General features: G+C 37.2%; 2 protein-coding genes across 3 annotated transcripts in view; one reads left to right on the forward strand and one right to left on the reverse strand.

Moving 5' to 3' along the window:
• The window catches only part of CHDH (choline dehydrogenase), a 463,978-nt gene that overhangs the window by 90,304 nt on the left and 348,355 nt on the right, over window positions 1-25,319 (forward strand). The gene's annotated exons all lie outside the window — the stretch shown is intronic.
• Window positions 1-25,319, reverse strand: part of CACNA1D (calcium voltage-gated channel subunit alpha1 D) — a 211,740-nt gene that overhangs the window by 72,024 nt on the left and 114,397 nt on the right. The window contains exons 10-22 of the mRNA XM_067303775.1: window positions 24,908-24,995; window positions 24,155-24,181; window positions 17,653-17,813; window positions 16,865-17,090; window positions 16,502-16,709; window positions 14,673-14,793; window positions 13,475-13,589; window positions 12,705-12,774; window positions 11,990-12,059; window positions 10,362-10,506; window positions 9,100-9,229; window positions 5,708-5,767; window positions 890-996 (exon numbers count right to left, since the gene is read on the reverse strand). Coding sequence (XP_067159876.1) covers window positions 890-996; window positions 5,708-5,767; window positions 9,100-9,229; window positions 10,362-10,506; window positions 11,990-12,059; window positions 12,705-12,774; window positions 13,475-13,589; window positions 14,673-14,793; window positions 16,502-16,709; window positions 16,865-17,090; window positions 17,653-17,813; window positions 24,155-24,181; window positions 24,908-24,995 — 1,528 coding nt within the window. The remainder of the gene's footprint in view (window positions 1-889; window positions 997-5,707; window positions 5,768-9,099; window positions 9,230-10,361; window positions 10,507-11,989; window positions 12,060-12,704; window positions 12,775-13,474; window positions 13,590-14,672; window positions 14,794-16,501; window positions 16,710-16,864; window positions 17,091-17,652; window positions 17,814-24,154; window positions 24,182-24,907; window positions 24,996-25,319) is intronic.

Consider the following 25,319-nt stretch of genomic DNA (forward strand, 5'->3'; position numbering starts at 1 on the left):
GCTTGTCTGACACCGTAACGCAGCTAAGTTTGGTCACAAGCAAAATACTCTCTGAAGTATTTTTCAGTGTTGACAAGTCTATCGAAGACATTGTGCAAGTCCCGTAAAGCAATGAATACCTTAATTTCCAACCAATTGGAGATGAAAAGATCTTAAATGACTCACACTTTCTTTGTTTAAGTAGCTAGGCCTGCATTTTGAGAGGAAATAATAGCAGATGGCCTTTTAAAGAACATACCGCAAAACTGAAAGCTTGCATAACAGGTGCTCTAGTACAAGCACAATGCAAATTGGGAAACGGTTGACTGACGCTCAGCCCTTGCTCTTTTTTAAGTCAGTAAAGGTTTCACAGATGATTATAAATGAGGCAGAACCGCTCCTTCAGTGAATCAATAAGCGCCTTTAGACTCTTAGATTACCATGTTTTGCCTGATCCAAAGGGAGCAAAAAATTTCTTCACTACCACTCACCTAACCAGTCCTGATTATAGTATAAATTCTCTCCCCTTCAGATACTGTCAGGTTATACACCACACTATGGCAATGCTGAAAGAACAGGCTCTTAGAACTGTATTGTACATTTGGCAATAGCACAAAAGAGGGAATCTAAACCTCCTGAAGCTCCAGGAATTACTTGCTATACAGTACAGTGTCATGGTGCTCTTCCTTGTTCTCTTGGTAATAGCGGGAAGCAGTAATTTGTTTCCAACCTGTATTAGTAATGAGTTACAACACTCTCCATACAAAGCACTAGCTCGTCCCGTTCCCAACCCTGAATACTGAACTTGCACACCCACACAAAACAGGGGAACAAAAGGAGCTGAAAGACAAGTTCAGTTTAAAACCCTAAAGCAAAAATAAATCATTCACATTATAACTATAATACTTACTGAATACCAAATGATACCAGAGAAACACCCACAACCAGCAAATCCAGCAAATTAAAATAATTCCTGCAGAAGGACCCTTTATGAAGGAATGCTCCGAAAGCTGTCATCTAAAAATAGAATTGTTACACATTTATTCTCTATCTGTATTAATTCAAATTCACATTTAGGCTGTTTACAAGACACTTGCCTAGAGTGCAAATACATACAATAGGATCTCACCTTGTAATTAAGATACAAAACAATCCCACTACGTATATAAATAAGTTTCATTTAAACTAAACAAGCTATGCTCAAGCAACACCAGCAAACGTGCTAATTGTTTCTGATATCAATAAATGTTCTACTTCTGTGTAAGAACTGATTAGGCCGAGCTGATTTCACTGAACTGGTTGGGCCTTTGTTAGAAAAATGACTAGTAGAACCATAAAACTTCCAAGCTTACTAAATTCTAAGGTCCAGATTCTGGCTCCCAATCGTTCATATTGTCTTGGGAACTGGAAGGAGCTGAAAAGGTACTGCAAAAATCTGAGAGTAAAACCCGGTGTAGAACCAGCATAAGGCTCTCTTATGCCCCTTTACACTGGTGCTTGTCATTGTCACGTGGGAGACATGTTAGGAGCATGAGCGTGCATCTTGGTAGAATAGGCATAGCATGCTTGTAGTATTTGTGCTTGTGATTCCCAGGGCAGTGGAAAAAACAGAGACTGTTCTGTATTACATGTAGACAGTAGTCCCTGAAGTTTGCTGGTTTGGTGGAAATACCAAACACTGTTCTTCCCATTGGAAACACTCTCCATTTTTTACTTCCTGCGCTTGTGATTAAGATGAAAAGAGCACAAAAGGGGTATCTTGCGAGGGAAACTGCACAACATTATTTGCAGGTTTCATTAGGAGACAGCAATAGAGGCTCTATCAATTATGGCTGCAGACAGAATCTGGGCAGAAGTCTTCAGGTAGCACAAAGTTGAATTTGGCTCCTAAATCTATAAGTTAGCTTAATTGAAAGTAAATATCATTTTAAGAAATGCATAGAGGGAACCAGTTAGGCCAATTAGAAGCACAGAACTTGCACTTATTTTTTGCATGGATTCTTAACAGTTATGGATTAAGAATGAAACTCTGAAACTAAACTTGAGATTAAAATAAGGATACTTCTGAAAAATACCTACTATTCAGTTCAGGCCCATGGATTCTAATATCTCCAGCTTTAAGCACCTTTTAAGAAGAGCTGAGTACTCTCAGCTACTCATTGTTTTCTAGAGATAAGATAACTCAATACCACTCAGAGAACATCTCATACTGACTGAATAATAAAATAATAGAGAATAGGGCTGGAAAAGATCTCAAAGGGATATATGGTTCTGTGATTGCTGACAGATCTAACTTACCAAAAATTTCCAGTGATGGATAAACCACAACCATCTTAGACAATCAATATCAGTCTTACTACCCTTACCATTAAGAAAGCTCATTTTTTCCCCAACACTTATTCTAAATTTCCTCTGTGCATTTTCAACCCATTACTACTTCACTTCTCTTCCCTTTCCCCTTTTCCCGCTTCCCTAGTCTTTTGCATTTCTATTTCTATTCACCAAAGGTGGAAAGATTTTATATCCTTTCCTCTTGCAGCAAACTATTACATCTTTCATTACTGTTATCAATAATAAAAAGCAAACCTTTCCACAAAGTAGAAGAGAGCTACCAACTGTTAATGGGTATCTCAGTCCACTGTATCACTGCTTGTGTGCATAAACTTGCAGGTCTTTTGCATGAAAAATCCATCAGCTTTGGTGGAAGCTATACATGTGAAAAGAAATGCAAGGTCCAAAGGATGCTTTTTTCTTGGAAGCCTTTTCCTTCTTATTTTTATGTGCAACTTTGTCATGATCCAATTACTAAATGTTGCTCAAAATTAAAAGAATAAAAACCCTAAAGCTTTAACCTATGCCATGGCCTTAAGTGAGGCAATACATATTATAAAATTCCCAACTCTTTTCTCTTACAGCTTTATAGAGGATGGCTTAAATCCTGAAGGTAAGTGCCTAACATTCATTAAAATCAGTGGGAGTTAAAGACCAAAATAACCAAAGTTACAAAGTATACAAAGTTTAATGTATAGATGCCCACAAATGCCAAGATATATTGACTTAAAAGTACAGGTGAATTATATTTTTCCCCACATTCATATGGCTACTCATGTTTTAATCATTATAAAGCCCAGTGGAAGCATTTGACTAAAACCCTTCTATAACAAAATCATTCTAACCCTTTCACAGATCAGGACAAAAGCAAGGCCTAGACCACATTTGATGTCGTGAGCGGTGTTACAGCCTTCAGTGGAGTAGGTGCTGGAGAACGCTCACTAAGCTGCGCACCCGTGGGTCCACCAGTATTGCTCTTTTCCTTATGCCCGGAATTCCACTTGAGTGGGAGCTGGTTTAAATGGTAGGGGATAAGCACAGCTGGTGCAAGGTTAAAAGCAGAAGGCCCTAACCTGACCTTCACTTTGATGTTCTCACATTTTCCAAGTACTGCAAACAGGATGGTAAGCTGGATTTAAAAGCCACATAGAGGTTATGTAAGAGAATTCTTAAGTGCTTTAAACTGCTATTGCAGCTTTTCTGTTATTCATATTCTCATTCGTGTCCTTGACCCCATACCACGTGGAAATCCTGATGTCTACAGAGCAGTCAATAAAATACAGTGCAGAGACACTCTCCACATGTTGCGAGTTATTCTGTTTTGCTTGCTTGCTTTTGGGACATTTACAAGTTTCTTCCCTGCAGCTGATGATACTGCCTCTGGTTATTTTAATCCAGTTTCATACACTTTTTGTCTGGAATTTAAGGAAAGCTACTGTCACTACACATCTAGTCTTGAACTTCTTCCTTGCAGAACACACGCAGCTTCTGTAAGACTTGGGTACTGTGGAGAGCACAGCGCAAAACCCAACATAGACAACATCAAGGACTCCAGCCATAAGCAAGCAAAGCCAATGTCTCAGACATGTTAGCAAAGCAGGGCACTGCATATGTACATATGTCTCGTTCTGGTTGTCTATTAAACTTTCTATGCTAGAGTTTATTTTCCTTCATAAATACACATGACTGTTGAGCTTCCTAGAGAAAGCAGAGTCAGGAGCATCAACATTTTTGGCTATGGTGGTGCTTCCTGTTTCTTTGTATCATTTTACAATGCCAAATTTCAGTAGCCCCCATTCTAGTGCTTCCTACTTTCCTTGAATAATTCTGAATCACTCGATGTTAGAATCTTTTACAGTTCGCAGGTATGTTCGTTTTCTATACACATATAGTTTGTGCCATGCTTAATTCCTCTGGCTCCTTCAGAAACACAACTGGAACTGCAGGGGCTCTACAACCTGCTGCTCAAAGGATGTGGATGTTCTCCCGGCTCTCTCCTGCCACAGCAATGGTGGCAACACATCTAGTACAGCTTCTCAAATCCAAAGTTTGGAACTAGTTTGATCTAACAGTATGATCTTTTCAGTGCTTCATTCTTTCCTTTAGTTTGACCTTTCTCTAGCTGAAAACTTATTCTACAATGCCACAAATGTTAAAGATTAACCAAGTCCTTAGCAAGCTCCTCACTGAGGAAAATGAGAAATAAGGGGATAACATAAGATAAATGTAAGTTTGCAAGCATAAAAATAGTTTACTATTTACAGTACAGCTTATCTTGTAAACAGCCCAAATATTGCATTAATTAGTATTAATCAAACCGCACTGCGAAGAATATGCATAGCAATATGAGCAAAAGCTGGGAAAAGAGTTTTTGTTAAGCTTAATTCTCAACAAGAAATGCAAAGTTTATGTACAGATTCTTAGTGTATTGAAAAATCTGTAAATATAAGTATCAGGGTTACTCAAGCAAAAATTCAAGGCGCATATGTACTGCATGAAACTTTTAAGAAATGTGTAAATCTCTGAAAAAAGTATTTCAGCGATTTCCAAAAAATTTTGCTTTTGTTCTGCATTTTCCCATATGTGAACCCAAACCACAGTTATATGGCTTCTTTGCCTCATACAGCCAAAGTGTGAGTAATCCCAAAGGGTATGCTTAATAATCAGTACACAAACTATACATTAAAATGCCAATTTTGGACTCATGCATGGGTAATACATTTAAGCAAGCATATTTATGCCTTTCTGTGTAGTTAAATGTATGCCCAAGATAAGATCAATGCAAAGTATCTTAGTATATAGATAAATGCAAGATATCTTGCAAGTCCTATTGCAAGAAAATAGTTATCTACTATTTTAGCTCTGTGAATATAGATCAGCAAGAGAAATGAGAAATTACATGCTCCCTTCTGAAAAGGCTGATTATCTTTTTTGGAAATGCCAGAGCAGGGAAGAGGAAAAGCTCATGCGCAGTGAATTATTTTTCCCTTTTCTGACAACTGTTAAGTTTAAAAAGGGTAAAAAGTGAATTATTAAATTGATGTAATGATACAAAAATCAGCTTCTACATGCACCCAGTGGTGAAAAATGACCAATCAAAATTATGAGAAACTGTCAAATAAAAAAATCCTTTGGTTTAAAAGATGTTTAGCTTTGATCATTTAGAGAAAAGGCGAAGAACACTTCAAGTGCCTTTTCTTGGCAGGTGACACACAAGGAAAATCCTTTTAAACAAACTTCCTTTAAAAACCTGTTACCTTCAAAATGATCTCAAATGTAAACATACTAGTGAAGACATAATCTGCATACCCTAGGATCTGGAAGGTAAACAAAAAGTTACAAACATTATTGCTAAAGCTGCTTTTGAGCTAACAAGGATCAATTAACAACGCATTACCTTTAACAGGATTTCAACAGTAAAGATGGCTGTGAAAGCATAGTCAAAGTAACCAAGTATCTGCAAGGTATAATATGTGCCACAGTAAGAAATTCATCTATAAATAAATTTTTACAGTTTAGACCACATGCACAAAAATAAATGAATACATCTAAGCAGGCAGATAGGGAGCTTAGACAATGTAGTTTAAACTTCCAGCTATTGTACAACCATTTTTGTTTACTTAAAAATTTATCAGATGACACTGTGCTTCAATATAAGATTTCTGCACCAAGGAGTTAACAGGACCCAATATGCAACATTTTCTTTCAATTCAGACTTTCTTCCATCAACTTTCACAGGTACTTTCTTCACCTTTAGCAAGGATAAAGAATCTTACACAAAGAAAAACTGCTTATCAATAACAGTGTTTTTTAATCACAGCATTGCATCAAAAAAAAAAAAAAAAAAATCAAATTTCAGTGGATGTTTCTAGACACTACATCATTCTACATTCTGCTACATTACATTCTCCCTGTACGGAATTGGCCTGAGAGTCACAAAACAAATTAATGAATAAGTACATTACTTAAAACCAACACTACAGCTATTTTTTCCTGAATATTGAAGATACAGCAGTGATTTATTTGTAGGAAATTTAAAAGAATCAACAATAGTTGTATAGTGATAAGCAAACTTTTAAAAAGATCTTGGATTGATATCGACTTCACTGTTGTCAGTAGAAACACTGCCATATATTTCAGTAGAACCAGGATTTCACCCTTTCAAGGTGACAATATCATTAGCACCTAATCTAGTGCACACCATATACTGCAGTACTGTACTAGTTTTATTTTCAAGGGAAGTACTCAAGGATGCATCTACCAAAGAGTTCTGCACAGAAACTTGGTATCAGTGGTTTAACAGCTAATTGAATGCGAAGGAGAAATAAGACAAAGGGACAACAGACAAAAAAAGTGTTCCTATTAGATTAAATGCATGAAAAACTTTTTTCCCCCCATGTTCCGCTGAAGATCACATCCTTCTGTCTCTTGCAGTTGCTGAAAAAGCAGGTAAATATTAAAACCATTCAACAAAGATCAATCAGTAAGGAATTCATCCTAGAGTTAAAAGGAAATATTCAAACCATTCCAGCTTCTAAATCTGTTTTGTCACTCCTGTTCTGTGTCATGAATTTTAACAGAGAAATGGTGTTGAAGCTAAGAGACTCCTCAAGATGGTTAGCTACCATGTTCATCAGTGCGTTCAGCAGAGCGTGACTTGTTTGGTTAAGGACACAGCCAATGTGCTGTCCCTTCTGCTGGCACCTTACCATGGTAGGATGGCTACAGACAAAACAATCTTCAGCGAAGAACAAACACAGCATATTCAACATGAAAAGCACAGGATTCTACTCAGTGACTTAAAGGAGTAACTCCTGCTATTAGTAGAAAGCAGGGATATTTGCAGAATGGACTAAGACCCATTAGACAGCCACATATTGAACTGGAGTGCCACCTGGAATAAGCAGAGTCAACTCTTGCAGAGACATAACAGCTGACTGTTGACATCAAACCTTCCAGTACTTTTGAGACTTCCAGCTTCCAACTCAAGATCACCACTAAACTCTGCCCATTGTCATTCCATAGCAAGTTCTTTCCCTTGCTGAGCTGGTCAGCTGAAGGAAACATGATCATTCAAGGTAATAACAAGAAAAATACGCAGGTCTAGTGCATTTGTGAATATCTACAGCAAGGGCAATGTCCTTCTTGAAATCACTCATACATTTTACCTGCCTGTGTCCCAAATAGAAACAATCCTTTCAGTTACCACCACTCTGGAGTTACATCTTCCTAGCATTCCTCTAGCTACAAAAAGTAATATCAGCTCTTCAAGTCATTTCCACAGTAACAATTTCAGTATTGCCTGCCAGCTCGGTTCTTCTTATCCATTAGCTGATCTTTTCATAAGACAGAAGCACACAACCCCACTTAGTGTGTTTGTGCTTTGACCTCTTTTTACCCTTTAAGAAAGTTTTAGCTTTTTGGTATTTAGTTTTGTTACTGAAAAGATATTCAGAGAATGTAAATGGTCCAAAGAGGACTCCAGAGGCTACGTCTACATTAGCAAGAAATTCAGTGATATAGGAGCAGAAGTTCTGTCAAAGTATCCCAAAAGTTCCCACAGAGTATTATCAGGTTGCATTATTAGCTGTTTCATACCAAATCTAAAGCACACATAACCCACAATAATTTGAGAGGCTTTTTCTTACTTAAACACTAATATAAGTAGTACAACGATAGTGAGAAAGTTATTGTTGGCCCCGAGAGTGGATTCCTTCTTGTTTCTCTAATAATTGTTTATTTGAGTCCCAGACAAGTCTTCTAATGAATTAAGAACTTAAAACGGTGGACTCAGGAACTTGTTTTAGGAAAATGCAGATGTTTACTTACCATACTAACTACACTTTTAGTGAAAATAGACACATTTCTGTAATTTATATTCTAATACAAATATTTCATTTCTACAACTGTATCTAAACAGAGGGATGCAGAAGCGCTTCTAAACTTTCAAGTTTGTATATAGGCTGAAACTGCATCTTGACTGCACAATCGTGACTATATGACTCATGACCAGCAAGAGCTGAGCATGCTCTGATCCTCCTCCCATGTGCAAGTTTAAGCAAAAGTGAAACTTGTTTTGTTTCTGATTTAAACAATCAGGAATTCAGGATTGTTAGCTATGCTGTGGTACTCTAACACACAGTAGTGTGGGTGCATCCTAATCTACTACAGATTAGAGTATTTACAGTACTGCAAAAAAAAAAAAAAAAAAAAAAGGAATATGATATTCATGGCACCAGACACTTTGGAAACTAATTGTGCTAAGCTCTCCTCTTTGAAAGAAGAGGTAATATCCTTACAAACACATACACTCGCTAACAGAGTGATAGTCCAAGTTCCTCAAGACCAGATAATAGAATTAGTGCTGGAGAAGAGAGGACAGGTCAAAGTCGATTCCCAACATGTTATAAACTGATATTTTTACTGTCACTTTTAAATCACTGTCAAACACTGAGAAGCACCAAAAGTGATTCAGGAAATGCACCGCAGTCATGGCCAACTGCAAAAGTTATGCTCAGCTTGAGCATAATTTTATCCTGATATATTAATATCCAACACAGGAATAATGTTCTGTAGATAATAAATAGTTCTAATATCTCTGCTCTTTCATTAATAAAGTTACCTTTCTTTAGAGATTTATGTTTTTTTAAAGCAAAATATATAAATTTATGACTGGAAAAGGGAAAAGGAAAGTTTCTTAATTTGAAAATTAAAAAACAGGCACTAGTTCTGAGGATTGTTACTGTGTGAGGATACATTTATCTTCAGACATAAAAATGATGGGCTTACATTATTTCGAAAAGAGTGGCTGCGAATTGGATCTTCTGCCGCTAGGGAAACACTGCTCAGCATGATGAAGACAAGGATAAGATTAGTAAAGATGTGGTGATTGATGATCCTGTGGCATCCCACTCGAATTCTGAAAAAGAGATACAAAAATACATCACGTGTGGGGAAAAAAAAAAAAAGCAGATGGTTTATAAACAAAATGTTTTCTATTACTCTGCCAACAATGACAGAGCAGAGCAACTATCATAAATTAAAAGCAGTGTAAACACTGAAGCTATTCCTCTGGCTCATAAAAGTGTAAATGGATTCAGAATGTGATCCACCTGTTGTGAAGGTGGACTTACTGAAGGAATTTATGAAAGAGGACCTCCCAGCTCCTACTGGTTTTCAGTGGGTTATGAAATGCTAAACATTCCAGTGCTTTGCCCCACTGCGCACACACATAGAGGCCAATGTCAACAGCACCAAATGCCAGATAAGTCACTCAGATCCTGAGTTTGATTTCATTCTTATTAAAGCTGTCAAAAATATTCAGTGAGATGTGGATTAGGCTGCAGATCTCACTGTACTTCTTAGACTCTATCCAAATCAGAATCTCCTGTGAATATTCTTTTTTTTTTTACAGAATTATAGGACAAGTGGGTGCTGAAGATCAAACAGATGCTAAGATTTAGCCACGTAACGTGAAGTGGAGCTGTCCATGTGCTTAGAGTCACTAAACACAATAGTATTACGATGCTGTTGAGTACTTCCATGGAGCTGGTCCAGGATTAAATCGGCAAAAAGGCAGGATCAGGTTCATAACTCAATAACATTAAAGTTGTCTGAAATATTCCTCTGAAGAATCACAAGGATCTTAAGCAAAATTCATTCTCCTGTTATTAATGAGATGATTTGAGTACAGTGTATCTCAGTTAAGTAAGATGGCCATTTTGGCCTGAGAATCTATAGCATTAGTTGAGGCCAAAAGGAATTTGACATGTTCAGCAAATCTAAAATTTTTGCATTCAGCATATGTGTTCTTAAAATTACTGATTCAAATAACTTTTTTTTTCCAGTGTGTTTGGAAATTCTGAAAAGTATTAGACAACCTATGCAATAAATAAGATACAACAAGCCCAAAACATATCTTGATCCACACATCATCATCTAATCTTAACCGTGAAGACCTCTACCATGGAGAAGATTGCGTTCTCCCACACTAAATAGCTTAGTGCTAAACCTCGAGGGGCTAAATAAGTACTTTTATAAATTATACTTACGGATTGGTGCTGCTGAAAATGAAGAAGGCACTCCCTTCAGGGATTGGTGTTATCTTCTCCTTCATATTTAGTTCTGATATTCTTCGGGGACGTGGGCCTGCTGGTACCTCTGGTTCTTCTTCCTCATCTTCCTCATCTTCACCTACTTTAAATTAAACACTTTTTTACTATAAAATAAAAAAGATTGAGTTTTTGTTCATAACAGTATAAAAGTATGACTTATATTAAAATATATATTCATAGCATGGTTTTTAAAAAAATCTATGAATACATGAATATCCATCTAGTTGTCATGAACTTATATATGTGTATGCATATATATGGGCGAGTATGTCAGGGCCCTGAGAGCACTAATAGGCCTTAATGGCCCTGCCCAGACTTACCTGGGGCCTCAACCCACACCGCTGCCCAAGAACCCAGGATCTCCATTTCAGCTCATCCCGGGACCTTCAGTCCCTGCCTGAGCTATGCTGGAGGAGTGCTGGTCTCCAGCTCAGCCACAGCCATGCCTGTACCTGGCCATGGATCCTGCTGATCTGGACCCTGACTCACAGACTGACTTCCCAGCTTGCCCTTGGACCTCTCTCATCACTATAGACCTACGTGGCGATCACTGGACTATGTCCTACTCTGGTCACCCTCACTAGATGTGATCCTTACCCTGACCTGTGGACTGATTTCCTGACTTGTCCTCAGACCTGCCTCATCACCATGAACTTGCCTGATGATCTTGACTGCTCTTGGTTCAACCTAGCTACCATCTCCAGGCTTGCACTGCTCGTCTTTCTTGGGTACTATGGGGCTGAGCCCTGGCCGGCAAGGTCCCTGCCCTGCTGGCTGTGTTATCTGGCTCCCCATCCTTTGGGTAGCAGCTGGCCCTCACTGCTCTCTGACAGCATATATAGAATACAACACACAAAATAAAGGGATATATACACATACATACTAACAGGAATGCGTAACAAGAGGTTTTAAAGGCAATTACTTGTATAACTCCAGGTAAAAAAAAGTGCATTAATTCAAGGCATTTTTAATGTCTTACAGCTGGGTGCGGAAGTGATCTTAGGCAAGTTCTCAAAATCTTTTTAAATACCTCTGAGGATGGAGATTCCACAACCTCTCTACCTCACAACTTTCCACTTTCGTATGTGCCAAATCCTCACATATCAATGTCAAAGTACATAGACTCCGTGCACTGGTTGAGCACTGAGTCTCAAAAGGTAGTTGAGAACAAGATTTCTGTAACAGGAATCCAGTCAATCTGACAGAACTGTTTTTTAAATAAATACATTCACTGGACTGGAAGAAGCTAAGATAAAAGTGATCGAATGTCATGAACTCTGGAATGTCCCTTTTAGCCAAACATTTCAAAGAAATTTATAATTCCCTCTCACATTAAGTAATACCAGAGCAGTCTTCAGGCTCACAGTATTAATTCTCTTATGCTGTTTGTACTGTCTAGTGAGGCGCAGAAAAAGATAGTATTTTGCAACCTACAGGCCCATTTATCTGCTGATAACAGAGTACAACTTCACTGACTTCAAAGGGATTGATTCAGAACTTAGTGAGAGTAAGTTTAGCGTATTTCAGCAAACAAATGTTTGTTTTCTGGCTTGTAAGTCCCATACCTGGTACATCACAGGGTGGATAGGGATCTTTATCCTCATCTTCTCCTTCTCCATATTCAGCAATTGTCACCTATGGCAATGAAAGAGACACAGCAGAAGAAAAATAAATTTCAGTATAGCTTGGAGTACAATGTTGAATTGAGAGCAAATCAAAAAAGCCTCTGAAACCAGGGAAGTAATTCCCATGCTTACTCTCTGAGGTTCTCAATACAGGATAACTCTGAGAATGGAGGAGAGCTGACATTTCAATATGTATTTTTAAAAGATGAATTTTTTAATAATTCTTATGGCTGTGTAGATTACAACAAGAATATAACTAACAGGCTTCTATGGAAATTACCTAGAACATTTAAAAATTCTGTGAAGAGTTTATCATTCGCTAATCTCTTCCATTGGATTTTTCAGCCAAAACACCTACAGGGATCCTTAGGTAATGTCAAATTTGTCCAACATTAACTATTTCATGCTCTAAGAGCTTTCCTTCCCAGGATTCTTTGAAACCAAAAGGCACTTATAGGTTAAGAGGTTCTTTGAGGGTGTAAACCACCAGAACCAAGTTTCCTAACCTTTGCCTGAAAAAAAAAAAAAAAAAAAAAAAGTAGGTAGAATGGATTCATAAAAGAAATCACAGAGGGCACTGTAGACTTAAAAAGTCTTCCTTAGCAGAATTACTAAAACAGCTTCTTAACTAAGACACAACTTTCAAAATAAACACCTTACTATCCTTGGGCTTCTTCTGGTCACTTTCCGACTTCTCGCTTTTTTTATTTTCCAGACTCTCTTTTCTACAAAAAAATAAAAATAAAAATAAAATTACAAAGCACATCAGGTTAAGACAGATTTTAAGTGAGCTATACCCATTTCATGAAAAGTTAAGAAAGTATACCAAAAACATATAGTAAAATATCTGAAGTGAATTGAACAGCGGTAAACACCAGGGCAATAAAATTTATTGCATTTGAATACACTTGATCCATTTAAAAGATTATAATTTTGAATAAAATTCCAGAAGCTAATCCCTAAAACATTCAATGTGTGAGCATTACTCCTTTCTGTGGGGATAAACTGTGCCCTTGGACTCATACAAACAACTTGTATTGACTTCAATAGGTCAGTACTCATTTCAAAAGAAGGTTTTCTTCTTGTATATATAAGACTTGTAGAATCGATTCCCCAGGGAGTTGTGTGCCAGCAACAACAGATACACTCTTGTTCCAATTGTGCAATAAAATCCTACCATTGCAATGTTTAAATATCAGCTGGCTTACCATTATCTCCTTAGTTCATCCCATTTTCCCAATTACTAGCCAACTTTTATCTAAAATCATATTAATTGGGTCTTGTTTTAATGTTTAGGTAAATTCTTTTCTTTTTTTTCTGTCTGACAACTTTTGAAGATGGCAAAGGTATTTATATAAAGAAACCCTTTATAAAAGAAAGACTTCAGTACTCTCCTCCTCATTCGATGTGCTTGTGCGATTTTACCTTGCATTCTTTTTCCGTTCTTTTTCTTCTGCTTCTTCTTTCTGAGCTGTATTTAGACTTTCAGCATCTGCCAAGTTATCCACAGCAATGGCCAAGAAGACATTTAGCAAGATATCTATTTCAAATCAGATTAAGGGTATTATGTGTTATCATACTTGTTTGGTTTATTACCAGCATAAACACTGACAACATGAGAGACATGAAACCTATGTTCCCAGCCTAAGCGTAGAGATATGTAATGCTGGAGAGTAGTGGTAAAAACACCCACTTAATGGACCATATTAATACTGGGTGTAAAATAAGCAGAAATCCATTAAAGCCACCAATTTTAAAACAGCAGAATACTTGACATTTTGTAAATAAATGAAATTTAAATTTACACTAGCATGAGCAAATTTCAAATATGAAACACTGCCTTTTAAAAGTCTGTTGAGGCATCCTGAAAAATTTATTTTTAATGCACTATTTTCTGTGTCAATGACAATCTATATCAAATCCCACACTTCAGTTTGTATCAGTTAAGTACCAATACAGATACAAGTGCCATATAGTACAGCAAATAGAATGTTTTTGCCCTTTTATTACCTCCTGACCTTTTAAGAATTCTAACAACATTAGTTTCTGTTGCTACATGGGGGCAGTGGAGTATTTCCAGTAAACTGAAGAAAGGGAAGGGAAATTCTTTGGTGAGCTTAATCCACGCTGACTCAATATTGCTCCTTGCCAACTTCTCTCATCTGGTCTCTGCACTCTGCAGCGGATCACTGGCTCCGCTGTCAGAGCGTGTCAGAATTAACACAGCTATTCCAAGCATCAACAGGATGAATGGGAAATTTCTGTCACAGAGATCAGACTACATCCATGCATTCTGAGAGGGAGAGATGTCAAACAGAAACAAGCAGGTAGAATAAGGCTGTTTTCCCACTGAAGGAAGAAAGAGAAAATGTTCTGGTTTCTGCCAGTGTGGTCATTGGGGATGCACTCAGAGACCACCGGAGTCTCCCTCGCTACAGAAGATAAAATAAGGGAATAGATGTACAAAAGAAAATCTCTTTAAAGGGCCTAGCACAGGCAGAATGAGCATGCACGTCCACAGCAACTTACTCCATCCTAGACAAATTTTGCCTATGCCCTTGGTGTGGTTAGGCCCTGGCACACAGCCCCATTTGGAAAAGTTTCCAGTGAATGCAAAGGATACAGTTACCACAGATGAAGAGGATAATGAAATATATACAGACTATCATTCCTGAGGATGATGGGCCACCATATGCCATTATGCCATCATACATAACAGCATTCCAGTCTTCACCTGTTAGAATCTAAGAAGCAGATATATTATTAACAACTCAACAAAGACAGCAAAAAAGGATTGTTTCCTCTGTCAACAATACACAATAAAGCTGGCCTTCTTTATTCAAAAGTAATACCATAGTCTTTTTATTAATATGTAGTGTTTTAAAATTTCCATTTAAATAAATCCAAGCTTTCAAGAGATGCTTAACTCTACTAGTTTTTATTTTAAGCTAAGCATTTATATAGTGAAGTTCAAAGGCAAAAGTAATAAAAATAGAAGCCTGAAATTTTATTGATATTGGCACACAGAAGAGGCCTGATTTTCAGTAATGCAACATACCTAGTGATACAGCACATTCATCTATCTTGGTAGCTATTTTAAACTGAATGGAACTCAACTGCTGTAGGAGAATTACATGATTTTCTTATTTCCTGTTGCTTCACATAATTTTACCAAAGTCTAAAAGAAGAATTTTATAGAAATCTGTTAATTAGTTAAAAGAAGCATAGTTTATATTTGAGCAACTACACTTTTTTCTGTACTACTATTTTGTACTACTAAGAGTCTGAGTCTTACACCTCAAGTTATTGGGATACTTTATATATTTCTAAGTAAGTTCTTAAAAATTACTAGTTCTACCTTGGGAAAACATGTCATACTAACTCTCCTTCCAAGTAATGACATGGCTGTTCAAGAAAATCATAGGCATGTCAAGTTCCAAAATCCATCTCTGGAGACCTAAACTTATCATCTGATTTTCATAGCTGCTGAGCACCCAGCAGGTCCTTCCAGAGCATATTCTGAAAATGAAGGAAATTTTCTTTGAAAATCAGGCAACCTAAAATCTGAATAAAGCCTAACTTGGCTGAGTTAGGAAGTACTGCCTTCAGTTTTTAAAGGGGCAATGTCAGGTCTAATGCGGATACTTTTCTTCTTAAGGAAGTTTCTCATTAAAATTTCCTTATGTTAAAATAAGAGGAAAGATTTTTTTGTTTGCTCCAGACAGTCACCAGATGAAAATTCTATGGAGGCGATGGGAAGCTGACAGAGTCAAGCCTTGCGGGGTCAGCTCCAAACACTCACCCACAACGTCTGAAACCAAACATTGTGGTAATGTGCAATGCCTGCAAAGCTGAACATGAACATGACTAGAAAGATGAACTGATTAGCCTGATTCCAGTGTCCAAACTGAGAAAAAAAAAAAAATCATGAAATAGTGAAAAGTAAACTGTAAGCATGGCTCTAATTCTAATAATATTTTCACAAGTAATAGACAAGATGTTTTAAAACATTAAACCTGACAGTGTCTCTTTAAATATATTCATACTTAATTTATATTAGAGTAAGTGATATGACCATATGCAAATATGCACTCTTACAGTGCTTCTCAATTTTTTATGCTTGGGGATAGCTGAACTTTTATATAGTTAATGAACTTAAAGAAAACATTTTAATTAAAATAAAGTAACATTCCACCTCTTTGATGGACAAAGAAGAATTAATTTAATGAAGTAATATGACAGCTATGTTGCATAGATAGATCAAATAAGACATGAAACAAATGGTACAAATGGTGCAGAATTACCAGAGTACTGAATTTAATGAGCAGAATGCTACTTAAAGTAAACTGAATAAATAGTATTTGTGATTTTATTTTCAGGAAACATGATCATTTAAACAGTTCTGTTGATCATCAAAGGTAAAATGTTTCATAGGGGGTGAAAGAAAGTTACCTGGAATACAGTTAAAAGAGCTTGTGGAAAATTATCGAAGGTGCTCCGTTTTGTTTGAGTTTCATCAAAATTAAATTTGCCTCCAAACAGCTGCATTCCAAGCAACGAGAAGATTATGATGAAGAGGAAAAGCAGAAGCAACAGTGAAGCAATGGACTTCATTGAGTTTAACAAGGATGCTACCAAGTTGCTCAGGGATGCCCAGTGCCTATAAATTAAAATGCGTGTGTTAACACACACACACAAAAACAAACAAACAAACAAAAAAAACCAGTAAAAGAGCAGCGCGTGATGAAGTATTACAAAAGAATTGCTGATCACCATTCAACTATCCTTAAAATTAGCAGTATTAGTTAATCTTACCTCGTTACTTTAAAAATACGCAGGAGACGAACACAGCGAAACACTGAAATTCCAAGGGGTGACATAATTTCCAATTCCACCAAAATGGTTTCAACAATGCCACCACAAACAACGAAGCAATCAAAGCGGTTAAAAAGAGATACGAAATAAGCCTGCAGGCCCAAGCTGTACATCTTTACTAACATTTCACAGGTGAATAAAGCCAGAAGAACTTTATTTGCGATATCTGAAACAAAATATTTAAAAAAACATGACATTTCTGAATTGCCCTATAGACTCCATTTTTCCTTTAACATATTATTTCTACACTTTATATACTAGGTTACAGCCTTTTGCCCAAAAGGGAAGTAAATGCTGCTTCTTTACATTGGCAGCATTTTTTACACAAGGATTTACATTACTTTACAGCCTCCTGCCACCTAAAAACTGTTCGTCTTTCCAATCTACTGTGCTGTGCTCATGGCTTGAGTCCACACTGGATCTCAAGCAATACAGCCCACAGCATATTCTGCTATGCCAGTTACCATTTCCTTTCTCTTCTTTCAAGCATGGTTAAATGACAAAAGTACAGGTATTTACAATCTAGTATTGTCAGGTTTTTGCTGGTATGCCATTAAGCTGTGTTACAGTTGTGGGAATGTAATACATTCAGCCATTTCTTGTATTTCTCTCTGGCTGAATATCCTTCAGGACAGCAACAAATAACAAAATGGCAAAGTACAAAAGTAGGCACTGATAGAATGTAACTATCCATAGTTAAGAACAGGATAAATAATTTTTGATCATACCTTGGATCTGGGTCAGCCAGTCAGGTTGATTATAATGCTCCGATGAGATAGTTAATGTGTTCAGAAAGACCAAGACAATAACAAGCCAATAAAAAGTGACAGACTTTACTGCAGCTCTACATTTTCTTCGATTAAATCGATTCCAGCGACGCCAGCGTCGACTGAAAATTCAAATAAAAACAAATGTATTATTATATAGAAAATGTACATGAACTTGAGACGGGTTTCTTCTGTGTAGAAAATATAGTGCAAATATGTATGCATGAGTGGGTGCATTTACATAAATATGCACATAGCACTTCAGATAGTTGTATAAATTATTACCAGCTGCAGATTAAGGGGTATTAATTTCTTTTTCATTTTTTAGATTTGATTATAGATTTTTAATCAAACTACAACCATTGCAGACTCTAATTGCCTGTGACACGATTAGATTAAGCTGCACTTAACATTTCACGGAGTAACAAGATAAATCTGTCTTCCCAGGCCCCATACATTTAATAGCAATAAAGAAAAGCCCAAAAAGCAGTTATGAGCTGAATTCAGATTACGTTTGATCTGAGTGATCTGAATTTAGATTACGTTTAGTCTGAAACTGTAGGCCTTGAGTTAATCCATGGACACGATACAGGTAGGATTAAAGAACGCAGAAATGTTGAGGTGAACTTTTCTAAATCTACCCCGTAATATTAGAAATATCAGTCAGCGACTCCTAAAGGTTTCTGCTGATGTACCTTGAAACAGTATCAGCAGACAAATGTTTGTGAGATGACTCAGGGTGATAATCAAGGATGCGGAAACAGTCCCTACCTAGATACCAGTTGGATTCATAAGTGAGGGCAATAGCTTAGGACTCATAAAACTGGATTCAGTTTTGGCTTCAGCCCTGGGAACTTTGGGAAACCAGTTAGTCTCCTTGGGCTGCATTTCCATTTGTGAACTGTCTTGCTGGCTCATAGGAAGAGAACTACGAAGCACTAGATGTTGCCTAAATGGGAACCATATAAAATTCACACACCCAGAACTACAGCTACGGACTCAGATAACAAATTTTAGCTGCTGAGAGCAATTATTTCACCCAAAACTCAAGGGGCAGAGCAGGCATAAACTTCAATAGAAGCTTGAACTAGCCTTAAAATAGCAAAGAACTGAAGGAAGTGTGCATGCAGAAGCTTCCTCCGCTGTAGTTTCACAAACAAGTTAGTCTAGCATAAAGCTGCTGTGATGGAAAGGGTTGGTCTGCCCTCCCTGTTCTTCCCTCTCCCTTCCCTTTTGCCAAAACTAACCTTAACATAGTGAGCCAGATCAGAGAATTGACTGGCGGAGACCAGTTTCTTTTTGGGGGGGTTAATTTTAGCTAGTCACTTGTCTGATCCAATTCATTGCATTGCTGCATCACAAAAAGAGCAGGAAGAACCAGTGGCTAAGTCGGGGGAAGGGCACTACGGCCCTTTTGGCAGTTTCACAAATTTAGGGTGGACTGACACAGAACTACAGCATTTGAAAATTGTTACAAATAACTAGATGAACTTGTTAATGCTTCTAGTACCTGAATTAGCAGGTACTGTATGTAGTATGTATAAAATCAGAAACGCTTTAAGTCTGCCTTGGGTAGTAGATCCAATACGCAATAACGCTGCCAATAAAAGTAACCAAGCTTGGCAATATATTCAAGCATTAACCGAGTTTTCTTTATGCACCTTCAATTTTTGCTTGTAGTAATGGAAATTAATACTGGCTTCAGACATTGGTACAAAGATGGTTCATGCCTTTGCACTATAATAACCATATACAGAAAAAATGTTCTGTCCTGACCTAATAAAACACGGTATTCAAGATCCTTCTTATCTTGCCAGTCCCCTGCTAAACAGCATTATGCCCACAGCCATCACCAGCACGGCTCACTTCCGGGTAGGCAAAACAGCTTTTTTTTTTTTTTTTTTTTTTTTACACTTACAGAACATCCCATCATTGAAGTCAATTAGATGAGCATAATACTATTTGGATATCTGTACTCATGTGAGCCAACAGCCATCTCAAAGCACGTAACTCATGGCTCACTGAAGCCCATGGGATGGCTTTTGTGGAAAGGTCCGCAGAATCAGCAATAGAACAGTTTAGCTAAATGGTGTACCTATGAAAACACTGCCCAACGGGTACGCGGGGGCACTCACACGTAGAAGTGTTTGAAAAGTATGAATGCATGTAAGAAGCCTACAGAAATAAAGCAAGAACTCAACACGGAGAATAGGAGAATAGCAGGTTTTTTCTATCTTCAGTAGCTCTGTACACCTAAAGAAATAAAGAGAAAGTAGCAGACCAAGATAGACGGCCTGTTGTGACAGAAAAACTTGTGGCTACATAAAATATGAAAAATATTACACAATTTTCACTCAGTAGTTTTCTACCTTTCAGTAACTGCCCCTCCTAGCTTTAACATAAAAGCACATTCCTTTAAAGAAGGATGAAATGTAGCCTTTGATTTTGAAGTGAAATTCCATTTTTCATAAATTAGTAATGACATAATGCTGTTTTTACAAAATTATCAAGCATTTTTCACAAAATGTAGCAGTCTTGAATAAATACTCAAATCACAAAGGATACTTAAAATTGATATAATTTGTTACAACAAACCAAATTATTCATGCTTCCTTTCTCATTAAATAATTTATCATTTTTCTCTTCCCAACTATTTATGAACAAATCATTATTCTTACAAATATGTTTGTAATTTCCACTTTCTTCCATTCATATATTCATGTTTAGTTGGTCCTTTAGGATCCAGTCCTACATTTGAATCCACACATGAGAAATCCAGCTGTGCGCTGAGTGTGGCTGAACTTGGTGTCAGCCAGCCACGCACAGTCTATGAAATTTGGCTGGGTTACTTGCTCTCGGCGTGTTTGCACACTCATTCGGAATTGCTATTAGACCTATGCAAAACTGTGAACAATCATTTTATTTTCAGATCATTTTGTATCAGCAACATTTCACTGTATCATGACATTTTTCTGAATTAGATGTTCTTGTTAGAACCATATGCATAATTCCTGTATCTGTGAAACTGGGGTGTCTCATTTTCACTAGTCACCTCACAGAGATATAAAGACTGATGCCCAAGATTAGAGAACACTTCTGTAATTGTGGGCATTAACATCTGTGTGGAGACCCCAGATTTCACTACTGTTCTTTATAAAATAAAGGACAGAATAATTGTGCCAGAGCACTCACTCATTATGAAAAAATAAAAGCCCTTAAGATTAGTTTTCCATTCCTCATTTTTGTGATCACAGGAGTCAGAGCATAATACTAGCTTTTCAGCATGACTTAAAGGTTCATACAATCATGTACTCATACTGAAAAATGGGGAAGTGAATTCTTATAGGGAGGGACCTTCACATAGGACAATGTACAAAAATGTCTTCTCTTCAACTAGTAGAAATCCACCCTCCTCTAATCACAACTATATCACTTCCATTTGAGGAGAGAAACAGTTGATCTAGTATCAAAATGTCTCAAATTCCACCTGGAAGGTTACAAACAGGCTGTACAGATCATATACCAATATACAACCTAACACAATGTTTGATTGATATAAATCTGCACTTCATAAACTGGCAGATAATTGCTGCATCTTGCTCAGATGTAATTCTCTTGATTAAGTACCCATCTGACTGTACAAAAACATACTCTGGAGGATTAACTTCTATTTTCACTTATGGTATAGCAGGTCAGCTAGCTTGGAATAAAAAGCATTTTCTATTTTGATTCAAAGGCCAAGAATTTTATGGTCAAACCAATGTCCTTAAGAAATCATGTCCTGAGTTACTTTGCCCTGAGACATGGTGTACCACCACTGCAGAATAACATTCCTGATATTGGGAGTGAGGATCAGGCCAGAAGAATGAGATACAGACTGATCTCCCTGAGATTTCGAATTTGACTTAGAACGCGTCAGGACATCAGTGACAGCTGAGCACATAACCTAGGGCTTTTGTTGCATAACTGATGATTTTTGTATTTTAAGTAAACAGAGCTTTTTAGAAAAGCACCCAAATTACAGAAACTCCAAATCAAGAAATCAAAAATAAGTGTCTTCCTCGGTTTAGATACAAATCTCAAACGAGATGGCAAAGTCTTCTTCTGACTTACACATATCAGAAAAACGGATTTTGCAAATATGATCAGTTAAGTATCCAGAAGCAATGGGATCAGAAGTACAGTGAGTCTGCAGATCATTATAGAGATAGAAGACCAGATACACTCAGTTCTTGGCAGTATTGCAAAGCCAGGAGCTCTTCAAAGTGCTTTTCTTTCTAAGAATAGATATTGTCAGTTAAACCTCTAGGGATCTGAGACATGGCGAAAGATGCATCTTTTTCGAAAACGATGACAAAGATTGCTGGCACTATTGTAATGTGGAGCCCCATTGCCTCAAAATTGCCCCTGACATGGGTTCATGAAGTTGAAAGGAATGGATCTCTCTAGGAAGCCACAAGCAAAGATGTCAAAATTGCAGGAGGAATTCCCATTAAAAAATTCAGCTTAAGGTTTAAGAAGTATGGTTGAACACCTCACCCCTGCAGCACTTCCAAATGTGAGACACCAACGTCCTGCTGCTCACTGCCACAAATTCTGTGAATAGATACAGCAATGCGTGTATGAACGAACTTCTGTGTGACCAGGATGAGATTGTTTTTATTGCCACAGGAAAAGATTCTGATTAAAAAGCTCATCCAGAAGACATTCAGGATACTGGCATAATCTAGACAGCTGGCAACAGACTTTGATGACTTTTTGTCTCACAAGTAACTTTTCTTAGTCTGCTTTGGGTAGGAATTTATAAGATCTCATCTAGCAGAACTTCTAGAGTTCTGTGTCTCATTTTCCTTAACATGTAAATAATGGTTATTGCTCAGAACACAGGTGTTCCTTCACTTCCTCTATAATGCTTCTGTGAGTTCCTGCTGTGCAAGCAGACCAGACTTGGAAAGCATGGTATAATGGCAGTCTGTTGCACTGACTGATATTTGTAGTTTCATGTGACCACTTCAAATTCAAGTTCCTCCCTGGAAACTGATGTTGAGTAGGCTTCACAGCAACAACTACTACGCTATGGGGTTAATTGGAGACAATCTTATAATTCAAGGTAATCATGCTATTCGGGGATTCTCAGATAATGAAATATTAAACAAATTGCAGATTCATTTGTTCCAGTGATAGTAAATGGAAATGATGAAAAGAGAAATGGTACAGAGTATTAGCATATTGAATTGACTTCTCTTCATTAACCTAAAAGCAGCCTCATCTTTTACAGATATTTGTCATAAAGGGTCAAGCTCAAAGGTCCACATGGACCTAACTGGTCCATTCAGTTGATGTAGCTAAGGCCAGTTCCTGTAGCAGAAGGCATCCAAGAAATGATACAGCTTTTATCACTGATGATGTTAGCTCTAAAAAGTTAATCAGTTCTGCACTATCATCCTAAATGGCCATATCTCCACTGGCCACAGGCTTCAGCAAAAGTCTAAGCAAGCCATTTTTATACACTGTCACCAGTTTGCTGTCTGAAAGGGGTGACAAAATAAAGCTTGATCATCCTGTCACATGAAAAGACTCTAAGTGTAGAAAAGCACCACTAACTGTTGCCTGGGAGCTCATCTTTGAGAAGGGACACAAATCCACTCCAACTCCAGCTTACAACTGGTAGGTCAGCATTGCAGATCATTAGAGCTCGTAAGGCTAGTAGAATAAACCTGGGTATGCTATTCCTCTTCACTGCTGCAAGGAGAATACATTATTGTTACCAGTGAATTATTTGCTGCACACACCAGCCCGAAATCAGTTCTACTCAGTGTTGGAACTTCTCATTATAATCTTGATTGTCCCTTTGTTCACTGAAAAATTTATATGAAATATATATATATATGTCCAGTGGGTTGTCTGCAACTGTTGGACTATCTTTGCCCTTCATGATTATGTCTGCCACTTGATTCCTTACCTAAGTTACAGAGCATTTCGTTTGCTCCTTGATGGAGCAGCCTAAGCTTTTTAAACAGAAAGAGGTCTCTCTTCTGTGTTTGCAATTATCCTTTGCAATTACTCAATATGTATTCTGTAAGACTGGAAAATAAAAGTAAAATAAAACTCCCTATTCATTTGGCACCAGCACACCCAGTGTTAACACTACCAGCACTATTAATTCTTAATTCTGCTCATGACACTTCCTTTCTGCAAGCATCCTTGCAAATAAAAACTCATTTTCCTGAGTATTCCTCAATAAGTGAAGAGAGAGCCACAAATATGAGTAAAGCAAATCAGAGAGTTTTATTCCCAGGAATATTCATGAATACTTTTCTGTTGTATTCACCAATAACTTTTAGGAACAATTTGCACACAGTAAGACCAAATACAGTAAATAAAGAGTAATTATATGGGATCATCATGATATGTAAATAGTAACATGGAAAAAAGTGATGAACAGAGATAGAAAAATACTGACCTGAACTTGGATTTTGAGATAGTTTGACTGAAAGAAAAGGAAAACATTTTTAAAAAATGCACTGAAAAAATAACTAACACAAATTCATTCTCTTTAGAACAATGCAGCTGAAAATCAATACACCAGAATTATTCAAAGCTTATGCATTAAAACGAGCTCTCAACAAAAAGCTTCATGAATGCCTAAATACTATTGTCTGCATTTGTGCTATTTTCTGTAATGCCATTCCTAAAGCTTTACAAATTTTCAAAGTGAAACAAAGGAAATTGTTTAAAGCCAAGTCTGATGCTAAACAAACTGCTCGTACAGAAGCTGCTTGGAAGCCATGAAAATTTGAGTAATTGAATAGTGAATAACATGGCATTACAGAAATACTCCCATACATTCAGCTATTGCCAACAAAATATATATTCTTCAGAGCATGCACAAGTTAACAATGTCATAGGTGACTTCTGTTTTTTCTTATTACCTTAGACAATAATTATATGCTATAAAAGCTTTCAGAAAAACAAGACTCCACTGGAAAGTTAGTGGCATTTACCTACATCTTCTGAATTGAAATCTTAGCAGTGCTTTAATGCTATAATAATTGGTCTAATATAAAACAAGTAAAAGGCAAAAACCAAGGGTCACACAAAGTTTGACTGTTTGAAAGCAATTTAGGCTGAATAAACAATGGGGAGAGAATGATTCTTTTTTATTTTGATATGCTGAGAGCACTGGGATACAGTCTTTCAGTCTGTAGGTACTCACCATAAACTCCCACAGCATGCTGGGTTCTCTCCTTCTCCGCTCACATTCTCTGTGTTCACTGATTCAGTTTCACTAGTGGGCATGCTTGCTGTTAGGAGATAGAAACTCTTTTAGATTTAGAGCTAAGCACAGCAAGTTACTCAGAATCTGCTCTCCTGTTCCATGCAAGAACACCTCCAATTTTTGCAGGTCTAATGAGAGCTTCAAAGGTTTGAGGAATATCAGATGAAAGTTAGAAAGATCCTTCATCAGTCTGCCTCTTATAACAAAAGAAACACAATTCCAGAATGTATTACAGCTTTTTTTGTTTTGCTTCAGTGATTCAACATAACTGTTGAAAACGCACTACAGAAAATGCACTACTACAGAATGCAATATAGAGGAATTTCACAACAAAGAGCATGCTGTCCCT

This window comes from Apteryx mantelli, chromosome 12 (genome assembly GCF_036417845.1).
Source record: "Apteryx mantelli isolate bAptMan1 chromosome 12, bAptMan1.hap1, whole genome shotgun sequence".
Lineage (NCBI taxonomy): Eukaryota > Metazoa > Chordata > Aves > Apterygiformes > Apterygidae > Apteryx > Apteryx mantelli.